The sequence below is a fragment of the Malus domestica genome, chromosome 05 (assembly GCF_042453785.1).
Source record: "Malus domestica chromosome 05, GDT2T_hap1".
In the NCBI taxonomy this organism is placed as follows: Eukaryota; Viridiplantae; Streptophyta; class Magnoliopsida; order Rosales; family Rosaceae; genus Malus; species Malus domestica.
In genome coordinates, this window is record NC_091665.1 from 37,824,583 (window position 1) to 37,847,017 (window position 22,435).

The 22,435-nt window shown below is 37.0% G+C and overlaps 3 protein-coding genes across 53 annotated transcripts in view; 1 reads left to right on the plus strand and 2 right to left on the minus strand.

Annotated features, from left to right (window-relative positions):
* Nucleotides 1-2,678: 2,678 nt before the first annotated feature.
* LOC103432961 (probable LRR receptor-like serine/threonine-protein kinase At1g56140) lies at nucleotides 2,679-9,426 on the plus strand. The gene is made up of 24 exons (XM_029098785.2): nucleotides 2,679-2,866; nucleotides 3,190-3,376; nucleotides 3,518-3,589; nucleotides 3,910-3,981; nucleotides 4,226-4,297; nucleotides 4,424-4,495; nucleotides 4,613-4,684; nucleotides 4,791-4,862; nucleotides 4,953-5,024; nucleotides 5,109-5,180; nucleotides 5,294-5,365; nucleotides 5,459-5,530; nucleotides 5,663-5,728; nucleotides 5,879-5,941; nucleotides 6,131-6,175; nucleotides 6,281-6,339; nucleotides 6,580-6,992; nucleotides 7,139-7,334; nucleotides 7,435-7,563; nucleotides 7,685-7,803; nucleotides 7,938-8,148; nucleotides 8,260-8,491; nucleotides 8,638-8,788; nucleotides 8,878-9,426. Exons 1-24 carry the CDS (start codon nucleotides 2,764-2,766, stop codon nucleotides 9,196-9,198), a joined length of 3,015 nt encoding a protein of 1,004 aa, XP_028954618.1. The 5' UTR covers nucleotides 2,679-2,763; the 3' UTR covers nucleotides 9,199-9,426.
* A 3,547-nt stretch (nucleotides 9,427-12,973) lies between these two features.
* On the minus strand, nucleotides 12,974-21,793 carry LOC103413662 (uncharacterized). 50 transcript variants are annotated; one of them, XM_070821340.1, is made up of 14 exons: nucleotides 21,552-21,782; nucleotides 21,290-21,348; nucleotides 21,124-21,189; nucleotides 20,496-20,566; nucleotides 19,357-19,454; nucleotides 18,801-19,000; nucleotides 18,496-18,574; nucleotides 18,251-18,320; nucleotides 18,006-18,084; nucleotides 17,700-17,759; nucleotides 17,386-17,527; nucleotides 17,235-17,286; nucleotides 16,850-16,995; nucleotides 16,578-16,669 (listed from the first exon to the last, which is right to left on the minus strand). In XM_070821340.1, exons 1-5 carry the CDS (start codon nucleotides 21,643-21,645, stop codon nucleotides 19,367-19,369), a joined length of 378 nt encoding a protein of 125 aa, XP_070677441.1. In that variant the 5' UTR covers nucleotides 21,646-21,782; the 3' UTR covers nucleotides 16,578-16,669; nucleotides 16,850-16,995; nucleotides 17,235-17,286; nucleotides 17,386-17,527; nucleotides 17,700-17,759; nucleotides 18,006-18,084; nucleotides 18,251-18,320; nucleotides 18,496-18,574; nucleotides 18,801-19,000; nucleotides 19,357-19,366. The 50 variants fall into 50 exon arrangements, with proteins under 50 accessions (XP_070677470.1, XP_070677460.1, XP_070677478.1 ...); XM_070821377.1 differs by lacking the exons at nucleotides 16,850-16,995; nucleotides 20,496-20,566; nucleotides 21,124-21,189; nucleotides 21,290-21,348; nucleotides 21,552-21,782 and adding exons at nucleotides 13,386-14,329; nucleotides 14,690-14,756; nucleotides 15,744-15,828; nucleotides 19,813-20,178 and having other exon boundaries at nucleotides 16,529-16,612; nucleotides 18,006-18,075; XM_070821342.1 differs by having other exon boundaries at nucleotides 16,422-16,995; nucleotides 18,006-18,075; nucleotides 18,251-18,329.
* LOC108170255 (uncharacterized) overlaps nucleotides 14,160-22,435 on the minus strand; it is a 91,831-nt gene continuing 83,555 nt past the window's right edge. For both annotated transcript variants that reach the window (XR_011580734.1, XM_070821319.1), the window contains exon 11: nucleotides 14,160-14,304. The gene's annotated coding sequence lies outside the window, so the exon portion shown is untranslated. The remainder of the gene's footprint in view (nucleotides 14,305-22,435) is intronic.

Below are 22,435 nucleotides of genomic sequence, written 5' to 3' on the forward strand. Positions count from 1 at the left end.
TCACTCCCAATTAAGACGTAAGAAATTTCGTCAACAAAAGCAAGTCATCGGAATAATTAAGCCAAGGTGGGTGGGGTGGTGGTGCGTTCATACGTGGCAGTATGACTTTCTGTCATCCAAAACATAGGAATTGGATCTCATCCGAATCCACTTTGTGGGGATCGTGTATTTTGTGGGAAAATCCCTTTCCCAAAACATATCATCTTTTGACTTTTCTCGCTGCATCATTCAACTACTTGCAGATATTTTCATCCCAACTTTTGAAAATTCCACCAGAGATTTTTCTTTCTTTTTTTTAGAAAATCCAACCTGTGTTTTTCTTTGAAAAAATCCACTTCCACTTATCTAAAATTCATTTTATCGTTGAATTTATATGTAAAATTATGACTGAAATATTATTCTTTTACCGGACAAACTTACAACATGTAATCTTAGCAATATTTTAAGCTAATTGTCAAAGTCTTGAGTTCAATACGTTGTAATCTGCGTACTTGCTTGAACAAGGTCATCAGTAGGTAGGGTATAATTTTCAACTAGCCTCTTCTGAATCCGAAAAAGGTGGATAACTGTAGTTCGACACTAGTGTCCATCCTTTTAGAAAGGAAAAAAAAAACTAATCAAATAGTGTGTCATGTGTTTTGTTAGACATAATAATGTGATTAGTTTAAGAATTGTCACAATGACATCGTGGTTTGATGTCATATCAAAATCACCAACTAACAAAGAATTAATCCTTCGTTCTTTCGCTATCGAGAAAAATCCCTCTCCATAATTACAGTAATTGACCAACTGAGCAAGAATATTAATCCATAAGTCAATCCATAAATATTTCAATGCTAAGTGTGTAATATTACAGTATAAAATTCAACTAATATGATCAAAGTCTTGGCCAACTCCAGGTTGGAAATTAAAAAGTAGCCGCCATTTGATCATGCAACTTGGACAAAATATATTACAGTATAAATTACATAAAACTATCTTATCTATCGAAACCATAATTTCATACTTCATGTTTTAAACATTGCAATGTCATACCTCAACCTATGATCGTTGCAATGTCTAAATTTTCTGTCAATTTAACTGTTAAATGATGAAGTAGTAGGAGTGAGACCCACTCATTTACCACATTGAATAACAAATTAATTAATTAATAATAAATTACTAGTTCTTATTTAACAATTAAACTTAATTTAAAAAAAAATAAAAATAAACTCTCTTCATTTCCCCAGAAATCGTCTCCTCCCCTCCCCCACCTCCCTCGTCCGTCCCCCTTCTTCCTCGTCCTCCTTCGTCCCCCTTCTTCCTTGTCCATCCACCGCCTTCGAGTCCACCGATTCGGACCAGCGAGTTCGTCATATCAGATCGGCACATATTCAATCTGTTCGACGGGAAAGATCCGGTGTTTTGACTCCCTCCGTGGTTCTTGTGGAGGTTGCAACGAAATGATCTGGCTACGACGTCGGCGAGCACATACCTTCCTCGGCATCAAAATCGGTCCGGTTTTCTTTGAAACGGCAGTGGATCGATTCGAATGATGGTTGGGAGAAATCGAATGGTGGTTGATGGAGAACCGAACGGACGGAGACGGAAATGAGAAGGTGTAGAGGTTGATACGCATCGGGGAAGCGAATCTGTAGCAGTGGTGGTAACCCAGAAAATGGGAAATAAAAAGAAAAAAATTGGACTGTAATGAACTTCCATTCTTCAATTAATATTATGGAGGATTTCGAAAATCCGGAGTTCTTGGCGAATTTTCAAATGGCCACTTCTTGAATTTTTGAAATTTTAGTTTCTCTAATTAAAAAAAAATGAATTCTCTAATTTCTTGAATTTTCTGGGTTTGTATTTGTGTTTTTCGTTTTGGGTTTTGTTTTTGTGGGGTTCTTCGTTTTGGCTTTCTGGAACTCTCTACCTTTGCAATTTTGTTTGGTGGTTTTTCTTAGAAAAATGGTGAAGAAGAAGAAATTGAAGAAATGGCAGTGGGGCGAAAGCCCCAGTCGGTGATGGGATTTGAAGAGAGGGAAGATGATAAGGGGATGGTTTCTAATGCTCAGTTTTGCGAAATCTTAGTGAACTTATGATGAAGAAATCAATTAGTTTTATGTAAAGACTGTTGGAGCAAGATGATTTGGGTCTGGTTTTGGTTTGCCATCAAAACCCACTTATTTGGGGTCTGGTTTTGGTTTGCCATCGAAACCCACCTGCGTTTTGCGATCGGCGGTGTATCAGTTGTTCCCGGAGGAGGACGAAAATTAGCTGTGTTTAAGGAGGACTAGGAAGAGGGGGAGCGGAGGAAGGAGTGATGGGAGGAGGAACGGGACTATTTCCACGAAACAAGGAGGAGAGGTTTTTTTATTTATTTATTTTTAAAGTTAATTTTAATTGTCAAATAAAAAATTATTAATTTTTTAATAATTAATTAATTTTTTATTCAAGTTGGCAAAAAAGTGGGTCTCGTTTCTATCATGTCATCATTTAACAATCAGATTGACAGAAAATTTAATAAAGACCTGACATTTCAACAAATTCATACGATGAGGAATGATATTGCAATATTTAAAACATGAGGTCTGAGATTGTGATTCGACTTATAATTGAGATAGTTTTTTGTAATTTACCTTATATTGTATATGTATACGTTGTCAATATATGACTAAAATCTAATGGTCTTCTTCTTCTTACATGCAATGCATGATTCAGCCAGTCGGAATATAAGTGTTGGCCGTTTAAGTTCATGAGGAGAGCAAGTTCTGCACATACGATATGAAGATGAAGTTGATGATGAGGATACTATTACTCTGCTTCCTCGGCTGCTTCTGGTTTCAGCTGTCCATTGCTCAAAATGCTACCACTGATCCATCTGAAGGTTCTCTCTCTCTCCCCACCCACCCCCTACACACACACTTTGCCACATTTAAGTGTTTTTGATCAGGAACTGGGCTTTTTTCCCTCAACAAAATGACATTTTTAAGTGTTTTTCGACTATATGAAATGAAGTTTCGAAGAACTTATTTGTAAAGCCCTTTTTCTTCCCATATACAAAACATCCAAATTAAGGGTAATTTTCCTGTGTAATAATTAATTTGATCTCTCATTTGATTCAAGATAGTCTGGTAAGTGGTAACGCAAGTCAAAGTATGGTGTGATATAACCTAATACACACAATGACTGAATTAACTGAGAGTGCAGTGAGGGCGTTGAACTCAATATTTGAACAATGGGACACACAAGCAGCGCCGGGGCTGTGGAATATCAGTGGAGAACCCTGCAGTGGATCTGCCATCAACGGCACCGAATTTAACTTCCCCGATAACAGCGCAGCCGTCGTTTGCAACTGTACTTACGACAACAATGCTACATGCCACATCACCAAACTGTATGTTAAACTACTCTCTTTATGAACAAGATTTCCGTGCCACTGCTGATTTTTCACTTGTTACCTATATATTGATGTCATAATTTGACTGTGTCGCTCCATTTTATGTAGTTCTAAATGTTCAATCTTTTTGCTTTCCAGGAGTGTGTATGGTCTTAACAAACGAGGGGTGTTTCCAGAAGAATTTTTGGATCTAAGATATCTCGCAAATTTGTATGAATTTTTTTCCAACTCCTTTCTCTGTTTTTCGTTCATATTATCCATTGGATATTAAAAATTGTAGAATTATCAGAGAGAGGAGTCAAAGACTCACTTCCAACAACACCGATATTGTCTCCAAATTGGTAATTACCACCTGCACAATCCGTCAGGTGTGAGGTTTATCTCAAAAATGCCTCAGCATTAGTTGGAGTGGGATTTGGATATTTAAACTCTTCTTTCTTTATTTCTCTAGCCGATGTGGGATTTCAACAAAAATATGGTGATGTTGTAAGATTAAGAGTTAACGATTACATTCCTTTCAATTTTTGTAGGTATATCGATCATAATTATTTCACCGGTCCCCTACCAGCATTCATTGGCAATATGTCCGCATTGACTGAATTGTAAGTAGTGAGAGAACATTTCTTTAAGTACTCATACTTCTGATGAGACCCATAGGAATTTGTATACTTGATTTTGAATATCATAATCTACAGTTATGTTCTTTACACCTTTTCGCTACTATTTATGCCGTAATCTACAAAAAATCATTATGCTTTTATTGAATAATGCAATACTAGTTTCCTGTTATGTAATGTAATTAAGTTTAATGGTGCTTATCTTTCACTAACTGATATCTCCATTCAGGACAATTAGCAGAAATTCATTCTCAGGGTCCATCCCCAAGGAACTTGGAAACCTTTTGGAGCTAACTATGCTGTAAGCCCTGAAAAATTAGAGAGCATACAATAAAATTTTGTATCGTAAACATTAGATACAGAACCTTCTATCACTCTTCAATATTTGCTTTCAAGTAAGTGTTTGCCTGTTCAACATGACTTGCAGGAGCATCGCATCAAATAATTTCTCCGGAACACTCCCTCCAGAACTTGGTAATTTAGTCAAGCTCGAGCGACTGTAAGTGCTTCGTTAAATCATCAAATTTGAATTACATGTTAATTCCTTACGAATGAGCAAAAGTTGCGCTTTATCGTATGAAATGGGTACTCATCAATTGCCTTATGATTTTCACAGTTACATGGACAGCTGTGGACTCGGTGGTGAAATTCCTTCAACATTTGCCAAGCTCACCAACATGCAAGTCTTGTAAGAATGGCTCTTAAATCGTATTTTAGATTTGTTCGTTTATCCAGTACTTTGAGATTGCTTTTCTTGGATGAGCTTTAGTATAAGTCCACTTTTTGAATTTTAGCTGGGCATCGGACAGTCCTTTCTCAGGAAAGATACCTGATTTCATAGGGAATTGGACACAACTCACTGATTTGTAAGTAGAGAAACCTTTGATCTTTTGCAGTTTATGAAAGCAGGCCCGAGGTGGATAATTTGTTCACAAGTGTCTTATATGTTTCTGTAGGCAATTTCAAGGGAACTCTTTCGAAGGCCCAATACCAACCAGCTTTTCTCAACTGACCTCATTGAACTCTCTGTAAGTACAAATGTTTCATAAATTGTAATTCTCTCTCTTTCTCCGAAGATGGGATTTCAGTTTATTTTGCATATAATGATGTAGGCGAATCAGTGATATATACAATGGGAGCTCCTCTCTTGATTTCATAAAAAATCTGAAAAACTTGACTGAATTGTAAGTGAAGATTCTCATCAATCCAGATACTTTCATCTAACTTCTTTTTCATTTTGAAATTTGATATCTTACCCCATCTTCTTTTTATCAAATTTTATGTTTTTGGAATACAGAAAACTACGAAACGCATTAATCACTGGTACCATCCCATCTAATATTGGAGAATATCAAAGTCTAGAGACACTGTACGTACCAGCAAATATAAGCTTGAGTCCCAACGAGACCAATTTGTCTTCTTTCATTCTGATTGCTCCTCTCAACTTATCGTTGGTGTGCAGGGATCTGAGTTTCAACAATTTGACAGGCCAACTCCCAAGTTCTTTGTTCAACTTGAGTTCTCTTGAATCCTTGTAATCCCCGTCTTTATTATTATCTTTTTCTTGCCTTATCATGCATAAGTTATCAAATCTTTAACATTCCCTTTTGTTTGTTCATCTCCTTTTCTTTTCTGGGTGCCTTTCTACTATAATCAAAATGGCCAGGTTTCTTGGAAACAATAGTCTCTCCGGACCTCTTCTGAACCAAAAGAGCGATCAACTTCAGACCATGTAAGTCCTCGTTTCTTAAAGTAGTCATATAGAATGCACGGTGCATGTATGTGTTTGTGTATAACCATAAGCATTCTAATCCTATCTTACACAAGCTCTTAATAACTTTCATGCATTTTGTGTCCTCTGATTTTATTTTGTTATTTGCAGAGATTTGTCTTACAATTTTTTATCAGGAAGCTTTCCCCAGTGGGTGACCAATATATCGCAAGTGTACGTGTCATTTTATCTTTCATCTTCATTCTACAGTTTAAATCACCAAAATATGTTCGGACAAAAAATTATCGCTGAGATTCGTTTTCACAGTGCTACTTGCCTACTAAGTTTTGATCTTGTACATGGAATTTTCATTTGATAAAGATATAGTTCTTCATATGTTGATTGATTAATGATTTTATGCAGGAACTTAGTGGTCAACAACTTCACATTTGACAGTTCAAACATAACGTGAGTTGAAGTTTCTCTTACTCGTTTTAGACAAGCAATACCATCACTACTCTTCCACTACATGATTCTATTTGGATAACTAATAATTGTTCTCTGTGTTTGCAGTCTTCGTGGATTGAATTGCCTCCAGAGAAATTTTCCATGCAATCGAAATACCCCACGATGTAATCTGCTCTTATGTCACCCATCATTTACTATTTTAACGCAACATCATGTTACAGGAAAAGGCATTGCTTCTCTAGTTATGTATACATATGGGTATAGATTGCAAGCATGTTTTCATAAGTTCAGTAATATGCATAACTGGTTAGAAATATGTGACTGAAGAACATTAGTATGAGTCTTCAATTTGAAGTTTCATCGCTAATCATGGGTAGATTCTCGTATTACATGAAACTTTACAGATGCAAGCTTCTCAATCAACTGTGGTGGACAGCAAATGAAGGGAGATGGCATATTGTATGAGACTGATGAATCAGTTCTTGGCTCAGCAACATTCAGTGTAACCAGTGCAGAGAATTGGGCAGTCAGCAATGCCGGTTTGTTTTCTGACCAATATCCCTCATCGTCCCCCTCATCGTCTCGGGAAAATACCCCATCGTTGGTAAATACCCATGCACAAGTCACCGGAACAGACGTGACCCCGGAGCTTTTCCAGACTTCAAGAGTGTCCACAGGATCACTGAGATACTATGGCCTGGGCCTTGAGAATGGGCCCTACACTGTAACATTGCACTTTGCAGAGACGGTTTATGAAAGTCGCACTTCGCAAACTTGGCAAAGTCTAGGACGGCGTGTATTTGATATCTATATCCAGGTAAGACTGCTTATAGAATAAAAATTTTAACTTATTTGAAGTAAACACCTCATTGGACAGGTTTTCGATGTTTTAAGCTACATTAACTAAAGACAGTGATTTAAAGGAGAATAGAATTATCACCTACCTCTTCATTTGGTTGCTAGGGTACCCGCAGGACGAAGGACTTTGACATATCGAAGGAGGCAGGTGGTGTTAACCGAGCAGTTGTGAGAAAATTTAATGTTAGCATGTCAGAGAATTATCTTGAAATTCATCTGTTCTGGGCTGGTAAAGGGACTTGTTGCATACCCGATTATGGTCATTACGGCCCACTAATAGCAGCTGTCCATGCTTCTTCAGGTATAGTATCTGATAACTTATAGAGATTTCCTGTGAGTGGTTTAAATGTATTTTTATGCTGTTAATTGACATTGAAGAATTCGTCTCTTTTATCACTTAGATTTTACAAAGAAGAGCAAGGCTGGGTTGATAGTCGGTATTGCAGTTCTTGTTGGAGTTGTGAGCTTGCTATTAATATTTGCGATTCTATTTATGAGGAGGAAAAAAACAGAAAAAGAAGACGATGAAGGTAAACGACCATATCATTACTGGTACCCAATTCAGGTTTCTTTGCTCTGACATTAACACACAAAAGTAAGAAGGCTTTCACTGAAGTAAAACTTATGTCATACTGTTTTGTGAATGTGCAGATATTCTAGGATTAGGCCCCTGGCCATATACTTTTAGTTATGCTGAATTAAGAGCTGCAACCGAAGATTTTAATCTTTCAAATAAGCTAGGAGAGGGAGGATATGGCCCCGTTTATAAGGTGAAATCCTTATTACATCAATATCATGTACTTGAAGTAATGACAAGAGAAAGGAGAGAGAGCGAGAAAAGAACATATAGCTTCTGTTTTCTTTCCCTTCACGTCACTAAATTGTGTTTCTGTGTACATTGTAGGGTACACTTTCTGATGGTAGAGTAGTGGCTGTGAAGCAACTTTCAGTAGCATCTCACCAAGGGAAGAGTCAATTTGTATCTGAAATTGCTACCATATCTGCTGTGCAACATCGGAATCTAGTGAAATTGTATGGATGCTGCATTGAAGGCAGCCACCACATTTTGGTTTATGAGTATCTTGAAAACAAGAGCCTTGATCAGGCACTTTTTGGTACAAACCTATCTACTTTTAGGTTGCATAGAAACAACATTGTCTGCAGTTTCAAGCACTCTAAAATTGTTAAGAAATGTTTTTGATTGGATGTGTTCACTGATATTTCAGGAACAAGTAACTTGCACCTTGACTGGCCTACTCGATTCAATATATTGTTGGGAACAGCAAGAGGACTTGCTTACCTTCATGAGGAGTCAAGGCCAAGGATTGTACATCGAGATGTCAAAGCGAGTAATATTTTGCTCGATGCAGAACTTTCCCCAAAAATATCAGATTTTGGACTGGCAAAGCTTTATGATGACAAGAAAACCCACATCAGCACCCGAGTTGCAGGGACAATGTAAATCATCCTTTATTGTTTTTCCAGAGGATACATACATTATGGCCACACACATTTATACTTGCATGAAATTTTCACACATGTTAATAATGCCTCTAATGATCTTAAGTAACATTGTGCAACCATTTGATTATCTTGCATTGCAGAGGCTATTTGGCACCGGAGTATGCATTGTTTGGACATTTGACAGAGAAGGCCGATGTGTTTGGTTTTGGAGTCGTCGTTTTAGAGATCCTCAGCGGGAGACCAAACTCTTACAATAACTTGGATCCAGAAAAGATTTATCTTCTTGAATGGGTAGGAATTGCATTCGCCTAGCTTCATTTAGGCATTGTTGTGAAAAACTTATTTATACTTTCCTTTGACAGTGGCATAATGTTTTTCAGGTATGGACTCTACATGAAAACGACCAAACTCTGGGGCTGATGGATCCGAGATTAATAGAGTTCGATGAAACTGAAGCAACTAGATTGATAAGAGCAGCTCTCCTGTGCACGCAGGGATCACCGATGGCACGGCCATCTATGTCACGTGTGGTTGCAATGCTCTCTGGAGACATTGACATAAGCACTGTCATGTCGAAGCCAAGCTATTTGACAGATTATGATTTTAAAGATGTAACAACATCGTTAACAAGTAGATTTTTGGTGGAGGATGATACCCCATCAACTTCATCCAAGGGTAGTAATGTTCGCCTCAACTATTAGTCGGGAGGCAGCAATGCAAATGGTGCTAACACTCCCTGGATTGACCCTACACCTTCTGTAAACGTCACTCAATCACTGCTCGCTAGCATTAGAGGAGAAGGAAGGTGATAAATATCGGGAAATGATTTTCGCATGTTCTTTTTACCCCTTTGTGCACCCTTGTACTTGTTTTGGACCCTTTCCTTTTATATAATACACATTTTAATAATTAATTGTAATTGTAATTTAGCTTTGGCTTTTGGTAGTGGGCAGGGACTGGCATGCCAGATTTGAATATACCTTAGCAGATGGATGTATATCCTACTTATTCATACACAATGTTTATAGATATGTTCATGAACCACCACCACTTGATGGAGATCCCACCACTAAAAATTAAGAATGTGTTCAGGGAATTCAGATAATTTAATAACGCCTTTTTGGGTCTATAAATTGAGCCTTGATGTTGATGGTCCAGTTGCATAATAAAGAAGAAAATGCCTTTTTGGGTCTATAAAATGAGCCTTGATTTTGATTGGACGTGTTCACTAATATTTCAGAGACAAGTAACTTGCACCTTGGTTGGCCTACTTGATTCAATATATTGTTGGGAACAGCAAGAGAACTTGCTTACCTCCATGAGGAGTCAAGGCCAAGGATTCTATATCGAGATGTCAAAGCCATTAATATTTTGCTTCATGCAGAACTCCCCCCAAAAATATCAGATTTTGGATTGGCAAAGCTTTATGATGGCGAGAAAACCCACATCAGCACCTGGGTTGCAAGGACAATGTAAGCCATCCTTTATTATTTTTCCACAAGATACATATATTATAGCCACACATTTATACTTGCATGAAATTTTAACACAAATCATGTTAATAATGCCACTCATGATCTAAAGAAACATTGTACAACAATTTGATTATTGCATTGCAGAGGCTATTTGGCACCCAAGTATGCAATGCGTGGACATTTGATAAAGAAGGCTGATGTGTTTGGTTTTGGAGCCGTTGCTTTTGGAGATCCCCAGCGGGAGACCAAACTCTGACAATAACTTAGATCCATAAGAGATTTATCTTCTTGAATGGGTAGGAATTGCATTCCCCTAGCTTTATTTTGGCATTGTTGTGAAAAACTTATTCACCCTTTCCTTGGACCATGGCATAATGTTTTTCATACATGGACTCTACATGAAAATGACCAAATTATGGGGTTGGTGGATCCGAGATTGACAGAGTTTGACGAAACTGAAGCGACTAGACTGATAAGAGTAGCTCTCATGTGCACACAGGCATCACCAATGACGAGGCCATATATGTCACGCGTGGTGGCAATGCTCTCTGAAGATATTGACATAGGCACTATCATGACGAAGCCGAGCTATTTGACATATTATGATTTTAAAGATGTAACGACATTGTCAACATGTAGCTTTTTGATGAAGGATGATACCCCATCAACTGCATCCAAGCATAGTAATGACCGCCTCAACTATGAGCCTGAAGGCTATACAAGTGGTGCTAACACCCCCCGTGGTTGACCTTGCGCCTTCTCCAGTAAACATCACTCAATCACTGCTCGCTGGCATTATTAGAGAAGGAAGGTGATAAATAATGGGAAATGATTTATGCACGCCTTTTATCCTTTTGTGCACCGATGTACTTGCCCTTGAGTAAAACTTACATGTCAATTTTGTGGTAGTATGTTGCGGTGTAAATCTCCACTTTTAATCAAAAGGAAAATAATGGATGTTTCTTTTTCAATAGTTGGTGCTATTCACACACCCATTTTAATTTCTCACACATTTTTTTGGTAATTTTTGTCTTTTGGTCTTTTTTAATTCATTCGATCCGACGGTCGAAAATTGAGAAGAGTGGGTGGAGGTAAAATAGGTGTGAATAGCACCACCCTTTTCTATCTGATACCCAAGTAGGTATAATAAAACATAAGCAATCTTAGTAGATGCCTATAAACAAAAGCCACGAGTTGGCTCTAGATGAGTTATTGTCAATTGTTGATTCATTACGGTGTCACCCTAATGTGACTCTTTGGTAGTGTTTTTGCATAAGCCAACTTTTTTACATGAATGATTATGAATTGTTGGTCGATCAGTGTCACCTGAAGAAAATCTTTGGTTAAATTGCTATGCAAGTGTCACCTTTCTCACATGAGTGGCCTCAACAGTGGGGCCCGAGTAAAACCAAAATGTAGGGAAGTTCATGCTCACCAAAGCAAATCTCAGTTGAAAAATAACCTCGGATCAATAAACAATTCCAAAGCAAGATCAACCTGTTTAAGGCTATGGTGCTCATCTAGTTGTCTTTGTGCCTTTTTTCTTTACATTTGGAAGTGCCAGTGCCAGATCACTTGAGGCAGCAAGTCTAGGCCCCACATTTTATTCGTTTCCATTGCCTACACTAAAAGTGACCATTAGAATTTGAACGTTATAAGCCTACCGTTTTCCAGTCCCACTTTTTTAGTTCTCGTCACTCACTTTGCTCTTCTCTGCAAAAGTATTAATTACATATATACTCTCTCTTAGTATCATCAGAACTCAAAGAAAGAATGAGAGCTTTGGAGAAGTGAAAGTAGTAGCAGAAACTAGAAGAAGAAAGGGAGACATCTTAGTCTCCCCCCAGAAGCTGAGGTTGCTGCCTGTCAAGAAGTGTTTGTATGTGGTCAAGGCGAGCACCTTCTTGACCATCTTATCTGGCTTCAAATTCGCATTCACTACCTCTTCTAGAATCACATCGAACACCTTCTTGAAATCAGCCGTCCAGTCCTGGCTTTTGATCAAAGTCTGCATAATATTCGGCCCTCGAATTAAGATCATCGCCTTGTATCGAATGCAGCTAAAGGTTTTTGCTTTAGGTGACCACATTTCCCTTCCATCGCTCGTCACTCAATTGAGGCAACAAAAGCCCCAAAGCCAAACTCACCAACAAGGTGTTGTCGACAACATACAGCTAACCAATTCTTCAACTTCCCCTGCTTTGAGTAGACCTCCATCATTTTCTTCCACTTAATATTAGCTTCTTGCTCGAGCTCAGGATACTTGATATAACTTAATATGTCATGTGGAAGCAGCGCTGCATCGTCAGCGGAAGCAGCGCTGCATCGTCAGGATCAATCTCATTGGCTGGAGCCAGTTGCTCTCGCTTGTTCTTCGCTCTATAACCCCACCGGTTGGAAGGTTCCCAGCCCTATGGCGCCATAGTTTTTCTCAAGGGCAACAAAACCTCCTTCCTCAGTCGGTCAATACAACAAACACTACCATCCCCTTCTCGGAGGCATGATTCTGGCGGGAAAACCTTCATTGCAATGATCAGCGATGGTAGGCAAATAGGTAGCTGCTTGGGTAATCTGCAAGCAGTAATCATCATGATGGTCATGGTCCTTGTGATGATGAATTTTTCAATATCAAACTTGAGGCACTGGGCAAAATTATCCGAAACACAGTCGTGCAAAAAGCGATAATCAGCGTCGCACTCGTATCTCTAAGCCGCCTTGTTGGTCGTGTGGATCGCCTTCCTCCTCAACAACAATTCGCTTGCCTTTGACTTGGTGTCTTTTTCCTTAACCTTCACCATTCCGTTTGAATCCGCCTTCTCCCTCGTCCTCCCAGTAAATTTCAGGTGAGCTTCGCCTCGTCGAACCTGCGAGAAAATGCGAGGAAGGTCTAGGATATGTCCGAAGGAGCCGAAAATTGGCACGAGATTGTAGGCAAGGGTTTTGGGGTGGTTCTAGTAGAGCCAAGCCGCGTCTGTCTATGAAGTTGCAGATGAGTTTGAGGGTGGTTAGAAGATTGTGCGACCAGGCCGAGGGAAGCACTTGGTTCATCAGAATTTTGTGGAATTCCACGGTCGACATGGCGTCCTTGGCGTAGTGGAAGTACATATCAACACAAGGGTTGTTGATGTTGTGGAAGCCTAATTGGGGTTGTTTGAATTTGAACTGCTCAGGTCGCGGCAGAGCAATTCTTGTGAATTGCGGTCAAACGGCCTTGTTTCGGCGTGCTTCCAGAATCGATATCAGGAATTCCCACGCTTTGCTGCGGGTTTTCAAACCATGAATAATATTCATAGAAAAATTAATTGAAAATGCTACACGAATACAATCACATTCTTAAATGTAGCAATTCAGACAACACACGTTTCATATGAGTAACACTCACGAAACCACACATTTACACAATTATCTCCAAATGAAAGAAAAAGCAAGAGATAGGTGAATTGATCCATAAAATAAGCAGTTCAATTTACATTGCTACTCTCTTGTAACTTATTAGAGCTTCTTTGCAGATCAATCATAATGATTTCTTCATTGCTTTCACCAGATATTTCTATAGTTCTACTCTAGCAGTCCAATTGACAGAACAAATAGCAAGTGCGATTTTATTTGTTGCTTTGAATGTGTTGTAAAGATAATACCACCAACTAAGGGTGGCAATTGATTCTTGTAATAACATACTATCTATGAAGCATGGATACGGATACGGCGATGCGATACGATACGACACGACACGGCGATACATAAAATCTTTAAAAATTAAGATACGATATGCTATGGATACGGCAAATAAAAATGTATGTAGCAACAAAAATATACATTTTAAAACATAATTCATCATTCAAATTCAAGTACATTTGAGTTGTTAGAGAAGAAAAGTTCAAAATATAATCCTCTTTATATAGTAGAAGAAGTGTGAAAGTCGTATTCATGATTTTAATTAAAGGGAAGCTCTTTTTATTCAACAACTTTCAATTATAGATGCCTCCTATTAACTTTCTCCTCCTCATTACCTTTTTTGAAAGTGTAAATGTATCCTAAAAGCTAGATACGTGTATCCTAAATGTAAGATATGCGTATCCATCAACTAGGATACGTTTCAGACGAGTATCCGAGAGTATCGGGCAAGTATCGTATCCGATCAAGTATCGGATACGGGATGCGGGACCAAACAGAAGTATCCGTGCATCATAGCATACTATAAAAGTAAAGGTATGGATAAAAAAGAAAATGCGTCTTTTGAAAGATATAGAACAAACCTGAAATTCAACGAATTGTCCTTTTACAAAGCACAACACCAGACTTGATTTCCCAGCTCCAACATCCCCAAGAAGCACTTGAAGAAGAACATCAAACATCACTGTGGTGATCACGACATGCAATACCCAAAGAAAAATAATTTAAGAAAAAATAAACCTATTCATCACATAATGCTAAAATACATATGCCTACATATCCATAATTCCTATGTTTACGGAACATCTTTCGATAAATCACAACTTCATTTTAAAATGGACTTTTGTATTTGTATTTTGCTTGTGAGTATGGTCTTGGTTAAAATTTAGCATTCTAGCATTTACTTATATGATATCATATAGCAAGAAAGCTATGAGACCCGAGTCACAGTATATTGTATTCTCGGAGACCCTCAAAATACCAGAGCTAGACAGAGATAAACAACAACACGAAAGAGAAACCTTTGCTTTACATGAACACTGACATTTGCATGTGCAGAGCTCTCTTTCCTGCTTTCCCTTCTTTTCTTCCTCACCTTTCGGCTCTTTCTCCTAGATTAAGGAGATCGTTGTTTTGTTGTTAGTGGTTACCATCATCAAAACATTCAAATCAAATTTAGTTAATATAATTAATTTTAATAATTGTAATAAGAAGTAATGATTATGTCCAACCTCTGGGTCAACATTTGTAGGCTATATCTAAAAAAAAGTACTAAAAAAGTTTAAACACAAAACCCCCAAAATTATAAAATCAAAATATAATGTACTACCCCTTTTCTCCCGTTTTTCTCTCACCCTCCATTTCTGCAAATCACCTACCTCCCTCTCTCCCTATGTACTCCTTACCTCTCTCATAATATCAAAACTCTCAAACCCAATTCAATGCCTCATTACCTAGTTTTTTTTGTATATCTTTTTCAACTAAACCCTAAACAATCTATTGCTGCAAGCAACATAACGTCCACTTTGAAGATTTTTGTGGAACCACTTTGCAGGTTTTGTGGAACCACTTTAAAAATTCAAATCTTTAAGCACCTGAGTACTGGAAATTCAAAACTTCAATAGGTATCCCTCCTTACCACAGATATGTAGTTTTAAAAATAAAACCAAAAGGATTAATTCCAATTAACATATACTTTAAAACTACCATAGTAATATTGATTAATTAAACTACTTTTTAAATATGCCCAGCAAGGTAACTTTTGGGTTTGACAAAAATTTTAAACCTACGAAGGGATATATCAAAATCAATTTGTAAGTATGACAAAAGTCCCTATGACAGTATCAAAGCAACTATAATCACAAAGAAGTTGAGAGATTACTTTCTGATTATCAAAACCACTACTGGATTTATGCAGACACAAAATCTCACAATATTATTACCACGACCTTATGCATAATAGGAACAACACCATAATCATTTGCCTACCAGACATTAACTCTTCTACAACATCAAGTTTAACAACCAACCAACCTTTGAACAAAGAACACACGGACAGAAAGAAGCGGGATAGATAAGGGGCAAAGCAATTTTCTTACTTCTACATCAAAGCAAAAGAACAACCATTATATAGGTATGCCATTATCATCTGAAGAACAAATCCAATTGGCAGCTTTTAGGTACCTACAATTATAAGCAAAGTTTGGAATTCACAAAAAATACTGGGCAAATACTAAGGCTACCATTTGAAAAAGCTAAACAACAACAAACTTTGACATGTTAACTACAACTAAATTCAGATGACATTCGATATATGAAGACAATCTGATAAATCAAAGGCTCTAAAATCAATACCATATTTCATGTGCCTTTTATTGATGGTGAACCCAACAGTAGAATCAGGACAAAAATTTGATTTAAAACCTTGCTATCTTTGTCCTTGTAAATATGATATTTTGGCATCGGCAATATATCACGAAAAAAAAACCAAATATATATGAACTCAAAGAAAATATAGAACGAAAATAAACAAGCAAATGATGAACATTTAGAAGCTAACTAGTATAAGTACCCGCGCGTTGCTGCGGGTTTTTAAAGCGTATAAAATATGTAAAAAATTCTACACACATGTACAACCAAAATAGGGATTCAATTATGGATTCGTATTCCTGTTTACAGTATTTGCACACATACACTAATCAGCACTTTTAAATTCTTCGATTATCACTTCAGAACTTCTTTTATTTTTTATGATATTCATGCTTCTCGGTAACAATGTGAAAAAGTAAAAGCTACTAATGTAAATTGTTAAAATAATTCAGTAATATCGCAGCTCTCAAATCCATTTAATAGGATACATTAAAAAAAAAAAATTGCAAGCTACCTGTTATCGTTGATCAGCAACTTTTTACATACATTATTTTGGTGGCAGCATAGGTAGATCAGCAACCTTCTACAAACTTTATTCCTTGCATAACATTGACAATAGTAATATCACATGACAATTTTATGATCACAAAAATTTCTGCAAGGCCAGCACAAACTGTCACAACCTTTGAAAATAACAATTGACAAAAACTTGTTCAGATTCAAGATAAAACTTCAATGACGCTCATATGATAAATCTGCCATTCATCTAGTAGCATTCTTACAAAAAAAAAAAAAAAGCATTGAGTTGCTTTCCTTCCAAATTAAGTTTACCTACCACGGGAGAGGTTGAACCAACTATCCCCTAGATCCCGAGTACATGCCAAAGCTCTCATTCAAAGCTGAAGGCATACCGCTGATTGACTCGAGACCCACCTTGGGTAAAAAATTTGACCACTGAGAATGTTGAATTCTCTGATCTGCCTTTAGATGAGAAAGGAAGATTTCGGGGGATGAGCATATCAAGAATGTAAGAGACTGGATAGAGGGGTTTGATTTCACAGTGGAAAAAAGCAAAACTCCACATACAGATATATACTACTTCCAAACTAAACTTTTGCAGAAACTATACATAAACTTTCTCAAAGATACAATGTCCGGCTTCAATACTACTCAGAAGACATAATTCATTGAAAATTATTCTGGAAGGGAGCAAAATTTACCTTAAACACCGCCGTAAGCAAATCAGCATTGGGGAGAATTTTTGTTGAAACACTGAATGGAAAATCAAGAGTTTAAAATTCAAACAGGAGCATTATTTAAAACCCAAAATTGAATCATCACATAAGGAATTCAGTGCAACCATCATCAAACCTGTTGCTCTTTCTAATCAACTACAGCTCCTTTCTCATTTTTCGTTGAGTTCCGAACACTCTGTATGCCATTGATTTGGATTGCCTCATTTCCTTTGGTATTTCTGCTAAACTTACTGGGAACGTCTTCTCTCTGCATTTCCCTAACCAAACACAATCACAAATTAGTCAATTATAATAAAAAAACGTAAAAATAGCGCTACATAGTGGATTTATAGAGGGTTTATAAAATAACAAAGGCACGTAATTTAATAGTTTATGAAAAAATAAATCATACATCGTTTTGAATAGTTCCTATTCAAAAAATAGACTTACTGATGAGTCAATTGCCAATTTTCTGAAGAAATCGTATGCTTTTTATGAGTGTATCACAACCTTCAAAAAATACATAAAAATCAGTAATATTGTAAATTAAAACAAAAAAGAAAACCTCAAAAAGGAAAAAAAAAACTAATTATCATTGAAGTTACTGAAAGCACCAGAAATTACAAAAAAAAAAGAGAGAGAATCCACACTAAACAAAAAAGAAAAGAGAACTTGCCCTCAAGTATGGATTGTATAATGATTTCCAGTGTCCAGGTTGTGAGTTTTCATGCTATTTTGAATATAACTCGCACTTACCAAGACCAATAGATGATGCTACACCAAGAGCCAGCCATCAGAGTCCAAATTGCAGATAACGAATAAGCTCCTGGATATGCTACATTTTGATTAATTATAAAATCAATAAAGGAAACTCCAAAAGAGAGAGAATCCACACTAAACAAAAAAGAAAAGAGAACTTGCCCTCAAGTATGGATTGTATAATGATTTCCAGTATCCAGGTTGTGAGTTTTCATGCTATTTTGAATATAACTCGCACTTACCAAGACCAATAGATGATGCTACACCAAGAGCCAGCCATCAGAGTCCAAATTACAGATAACGAATAAGCTCCTGGATATGCTACATTTTGATTAATTATAAAATCAATAAAGGAAACTCCAAAAGAGAGAGAATCCACACTAAACAAAAAAGAAAAGAGAACTTGCCCTCAAGTATGGATTGTATAATGATTTCCAGTATCCAGGTTGTGAGTTTTCATGCTATTTTGAATATAACTCGCACTTACCAAGACCAATAGATGATGCTACACCAAGAGCCAGCCATCAGAGTCCAAATTGCAGATAACGAATAAGCTCCTGGATATGCTACATTTTGAATAATTATAAAATCAATAAAGGAAACTCCAAAAGTACATCAACATTATGCAATAAACATGCCCAATAATGCATATATGATGCAACATTCATGGGAAATCTTTATCCCAACAACTCATACAAACAATATTAAGCAAACTATATTAATCAAATAACGGTTACTCTAACTAAAATTCTAAATGCAACTGAACAAAAATGTCACCCTTCGAGTAAATACCTCTTGTTGAGGTCCACCAACTGTCGCAGTGATCACTCATGTACCTCCTGCTAACATAATTAGAAGCAGAAACCAACCATCTCTCGCCATAAAACACCAAACATATTTGCCAATAGCCAAATTGAAATACTTTAACGTCTTTAACAGCTGTGTTGTAAGTGTTTAATTTTCTAGTTCCTGGTGATGCTTCAAACGGAGTCCTGCGGAATTCAAAGATTACAGACAACCTTCAGATTTTCAATCTGAAAATTGAAAAAATTAAACTACTTTCCTCAATTGGAATTTAATTAAACATTTAAAGAGTTAAAATGATCAAACTTTTTGTTTTTATTTACCTACCCATAAAAGTTTGATTTCCATTTTATTTAAAAACGTACAAAAATTGAAACCTTCTGTTTCCATTTGATTTCCCCTTTCATAATTAGCTCAGCTGAGTAGCTCCCCCACCTTATTACTCCCACGTACTAACGTAAACAATGAGTCACTACAAATTTCAGGTTTTACATGAAATTTTTTAAAGGAAAGTGTATAATTGGAAAGAGTAGAAGAAGAGTACATGTGCATGCTCAGATCAAATCAGCCAGAACCTGATCTAATTGCAATGACAGGAGTGAAATCCGACTTCCAGTTGCTGCACCTCCTAGCTTCCTTCTGCTGCAACTCAAATTTGGTAGAACAAAAGTCTCAATCTTTAACAGATAGGAAAAACCCAGTAATCACACATATTTAACAGATCGAACTCAAAAATTAAAGAACGAAAAGAAAAGGTGAGGAATTTACTCGAACCCACAAAATTAAAATTAATTACAGCATAATCAGGCTAAAGATTCAAAATTCACTATGTAAAGACCCAAATTAAACATAAAATTCAAAATTCACGACGCAACAACCCGAATTAAACACAAAATCAAGGTCCTTTCAGAAAAATAAGCTTAAGAAAGGGAAAATCTGAAACCTATCGAAAGCGCAGAAATAGAGAGAAAAGAATTGGGGGAAAAGTTGGGAAATTTACCAGAGGGGTTTAGGTGGAGGCGCCGAGAGGAGCCGATCTGCAAGGCAGATTGAAGCTCGAAGGGCCGAGCTTGGACTCTCCGGCAGTGGCGAGATCTAGGGTTTTCCACAGACAGATAGGAAACCTAGATTCGGAAAATAGGGAGAGAAATAGAGACCTTGATTCGAAGAGAAATGGTGAAGCCCTAAATCGAGCTGCTTGGTGCAGAGAAGAGTGAGGCGAGGAGGGAGACGGGGAGAGCAGGAGTCAAACAAAATAAGGAAAAGCTGATGATGGGGAGAGAGAGAACCGAAAAGCACCCAAAGAAATCGAAACCGGAGAGGATAAACGCGTGGCCTCGGAGGGGCAAGGAAGTCATTTTACTGTAGAAAAGTTGGCAAAAAATTGGCTTAACAAACGAATTGAGGGGTATTTTAGTCCGCACACTGCCCTAGAACAGTAACCAGCGTTTGGGTTTTAGTATATATAGAATTTCATTAGCAATTAAAGCAACCAAGCTCTCTCAACATCAAGATTCAGAACCCCCCAGGAACCAGAAATTTGATGAAAACTTTTCTAATCACTCAATTGGATTAGACAAAATCATGAATTTTTTTTCTAAAGCCCAATTATATTAAATCACAAATTTGAAGCAGAATTTAACATGCAATAAGTCAATAAGATTGGAATCACTTCAGACTAACCTCGATGGCAGGCCTCCGGAATCGCCCGATCCGAACCAACCAAAAAAAAATCTATTAACTTGATCTTCAACCTAACTATAAAGAGGAGCTTTATAACATCAACATGCCAAAACAACCAAGCCCAACAAATTAACAAACTAATTTTTCTTAATCAATAATAGCATACATATTATCAAATTATCAATCAATAATTCACATATCGTTAAGGGTTAAACAAATATATGAAGACTGGAAATTTACTCACACATCTAATATATCCTTGCATTTCTATTTCAATTCATAATACGTGGAAATCACATCAACAAATCAAAGCCCTAAATTTTTATCATCCTGAACTGGAAAAATCTGTAAAATCTAAAATTTTTGACTAAAAATGCTAACTTAGGAATAGGAGGAAATTTGCAAATTAGCTAAACAATGCTATTATTTATCCAATCAAAGGCAAATTGGAGTGGTGCAGAACTAACACTACAAAATTCGTTAAACTAAACAATGGGTAGAATGTTTATAAGATTTATATTTTATACAAAAATTAATCTTCTAAAAAAGCAAAAAACACAATTTTTTTGTTAAGCAATCGCATGGATTATAAATGCCAAAGATTAGATGATGGTAGGCGTCAGATTACCTCTTTAGCCGAAGCTGCGAAACCCCTCATTGCCGACGTGGCGGGGAGGATCTTCTGCCCCAAAATCTGAACCAACACAAAGATTAGGCAGTAAATCACATAATAATAAATTAATCAAGTGTTTTATATAATGAAGGTTCATAAATTGCAGAAGTAGAGGGTGTACCATAGCTGATGAGCTTCCAGCTCCCACTTTTTGCCTTAAAATTCCCAACATCTTTGATTCTTTCACACAAAATCACACTGAACGCAAACAGAAATCAGAAACAAAATACGATCTAAGAACTGAAAATTTCAGTGAAAGCACCAAGAGAGATGAGGAGGAATAACAAATGATTTACTGGAAATATGGAAAAGAAAAAAAACCAGATCAAAATTCGGATAGAAATAAACAATACGAATTAGGGGATTTGGGAGGGGGGACGAACCTGTTTGGCGGATTGGAGCGGGGATCGGATCGACGATGCGATGTGTAAAAAATGAGCGTTGAGGGAGCGGAGCAGCAGCAGCCAACACTTTCATGCAGAACTTAATTGGAAAACCCAGATCAAACCAACCTTTAAGTTTCAAGGTTTTTACCCTGGAATCCAGGCAGAACCAGATTAGATTCTAAATGGGTTTATCAAAAATAATAATTTGATCAAAAATGCTTATTCCTGTAGTGGGTGTACATCTGGTACTGCGTATTCTTGTAAATTGTCGTTGCAATAATACAATATTACTCAAAATGATGCAGTGGTGGGTGTACCGTGTACGGATTAAAGAGGGTTTTAGGTGAATGTGATCAGCCTACCCATGTGTCTAATGAATTAAAATAATAAAATGGTATGTGATGTGATATGTTTTAGGTCAATATAATAATAAGGGTTAAACTCTGTTTACTATCCTGAAGTTTTGTGGTTTTCAATATTTAGTACATCAAGTTTTTTTCGTCTCAGAGTCATACCTAAAGTGTTAATTTTGGGACAGTCTCATACATCTGTTAGTCAAACTGTTAAATCTACCGTTAACTGATGACGTGGCGCCCATGTGGACAATGACTAGGCACCACGTGTCATTAAAAGGTCCACGTGGATTTTTCTTTATCTTCATCATCCCAAACCCCTCATCCTAAACCCATCTCAATCTTCATCTCCAAAATCCAGAAAAATCAACAACCCTACAAAAATCAAGCTAAAACTTTCAAAACCCAAATCAAATCTCAGCCCCAAATACCCTCTAAACCATGAAAAAAAAAATCAAACAACAAAGAAATCTGAAAAATACAATAAAAACCCAAATCCAAGTTTCCGTCGATTAGCACGCAGAGCCA

Excerpts from the sequence above, each read along its gene's own strand:
- LOC103432961 (XM_029098785.2), top strand. The coding sequence starts at position 2,764 with ATGAAGATGAAGTTGATGATGAGGATACTATTACTCTGCTTCCTCGGC. Across the intron at positions 4,685-4,790 it reads CTCACCAACATGCAAGTCTT|CTGGGCATCGGACAGTCCTT; the intron begins GTAAGAATGGCT and ends TTTGAATTTTAG. Across the intron at positions 5,531-5,662 it reads TTGAGTTCTCTTGAATCCTT|GTTTCTTGGAAACAATAGTC; the intron begins GTAATCCCCGTC and ends CAAAATGGCCAG.
- LOC103413662 (XM_070821343.1), bottom strand. The coding sequence starts at position 21,645 with ATGAAAGTGTTGGCTGCTGCTGCTCCGCTCCCTCAACGCTCATTTTTT. Across the intron at positions 21,190-21,289 it reads CTGGAAGCTCATCAGCTATG|ATTTTGGGGCAGAAGATCCT; the intron begins GTACACCCTCTA and ends GTGTTGGTTCAG. Across the intron at positions 19,455-20,495 it reads TCCGGAGGCCTGCCATCGAG|CAGAAGGAAGCTAGGAGGTG; the intron begins GTTAGTCTGAAG and ends TTTGAGTTGCAG.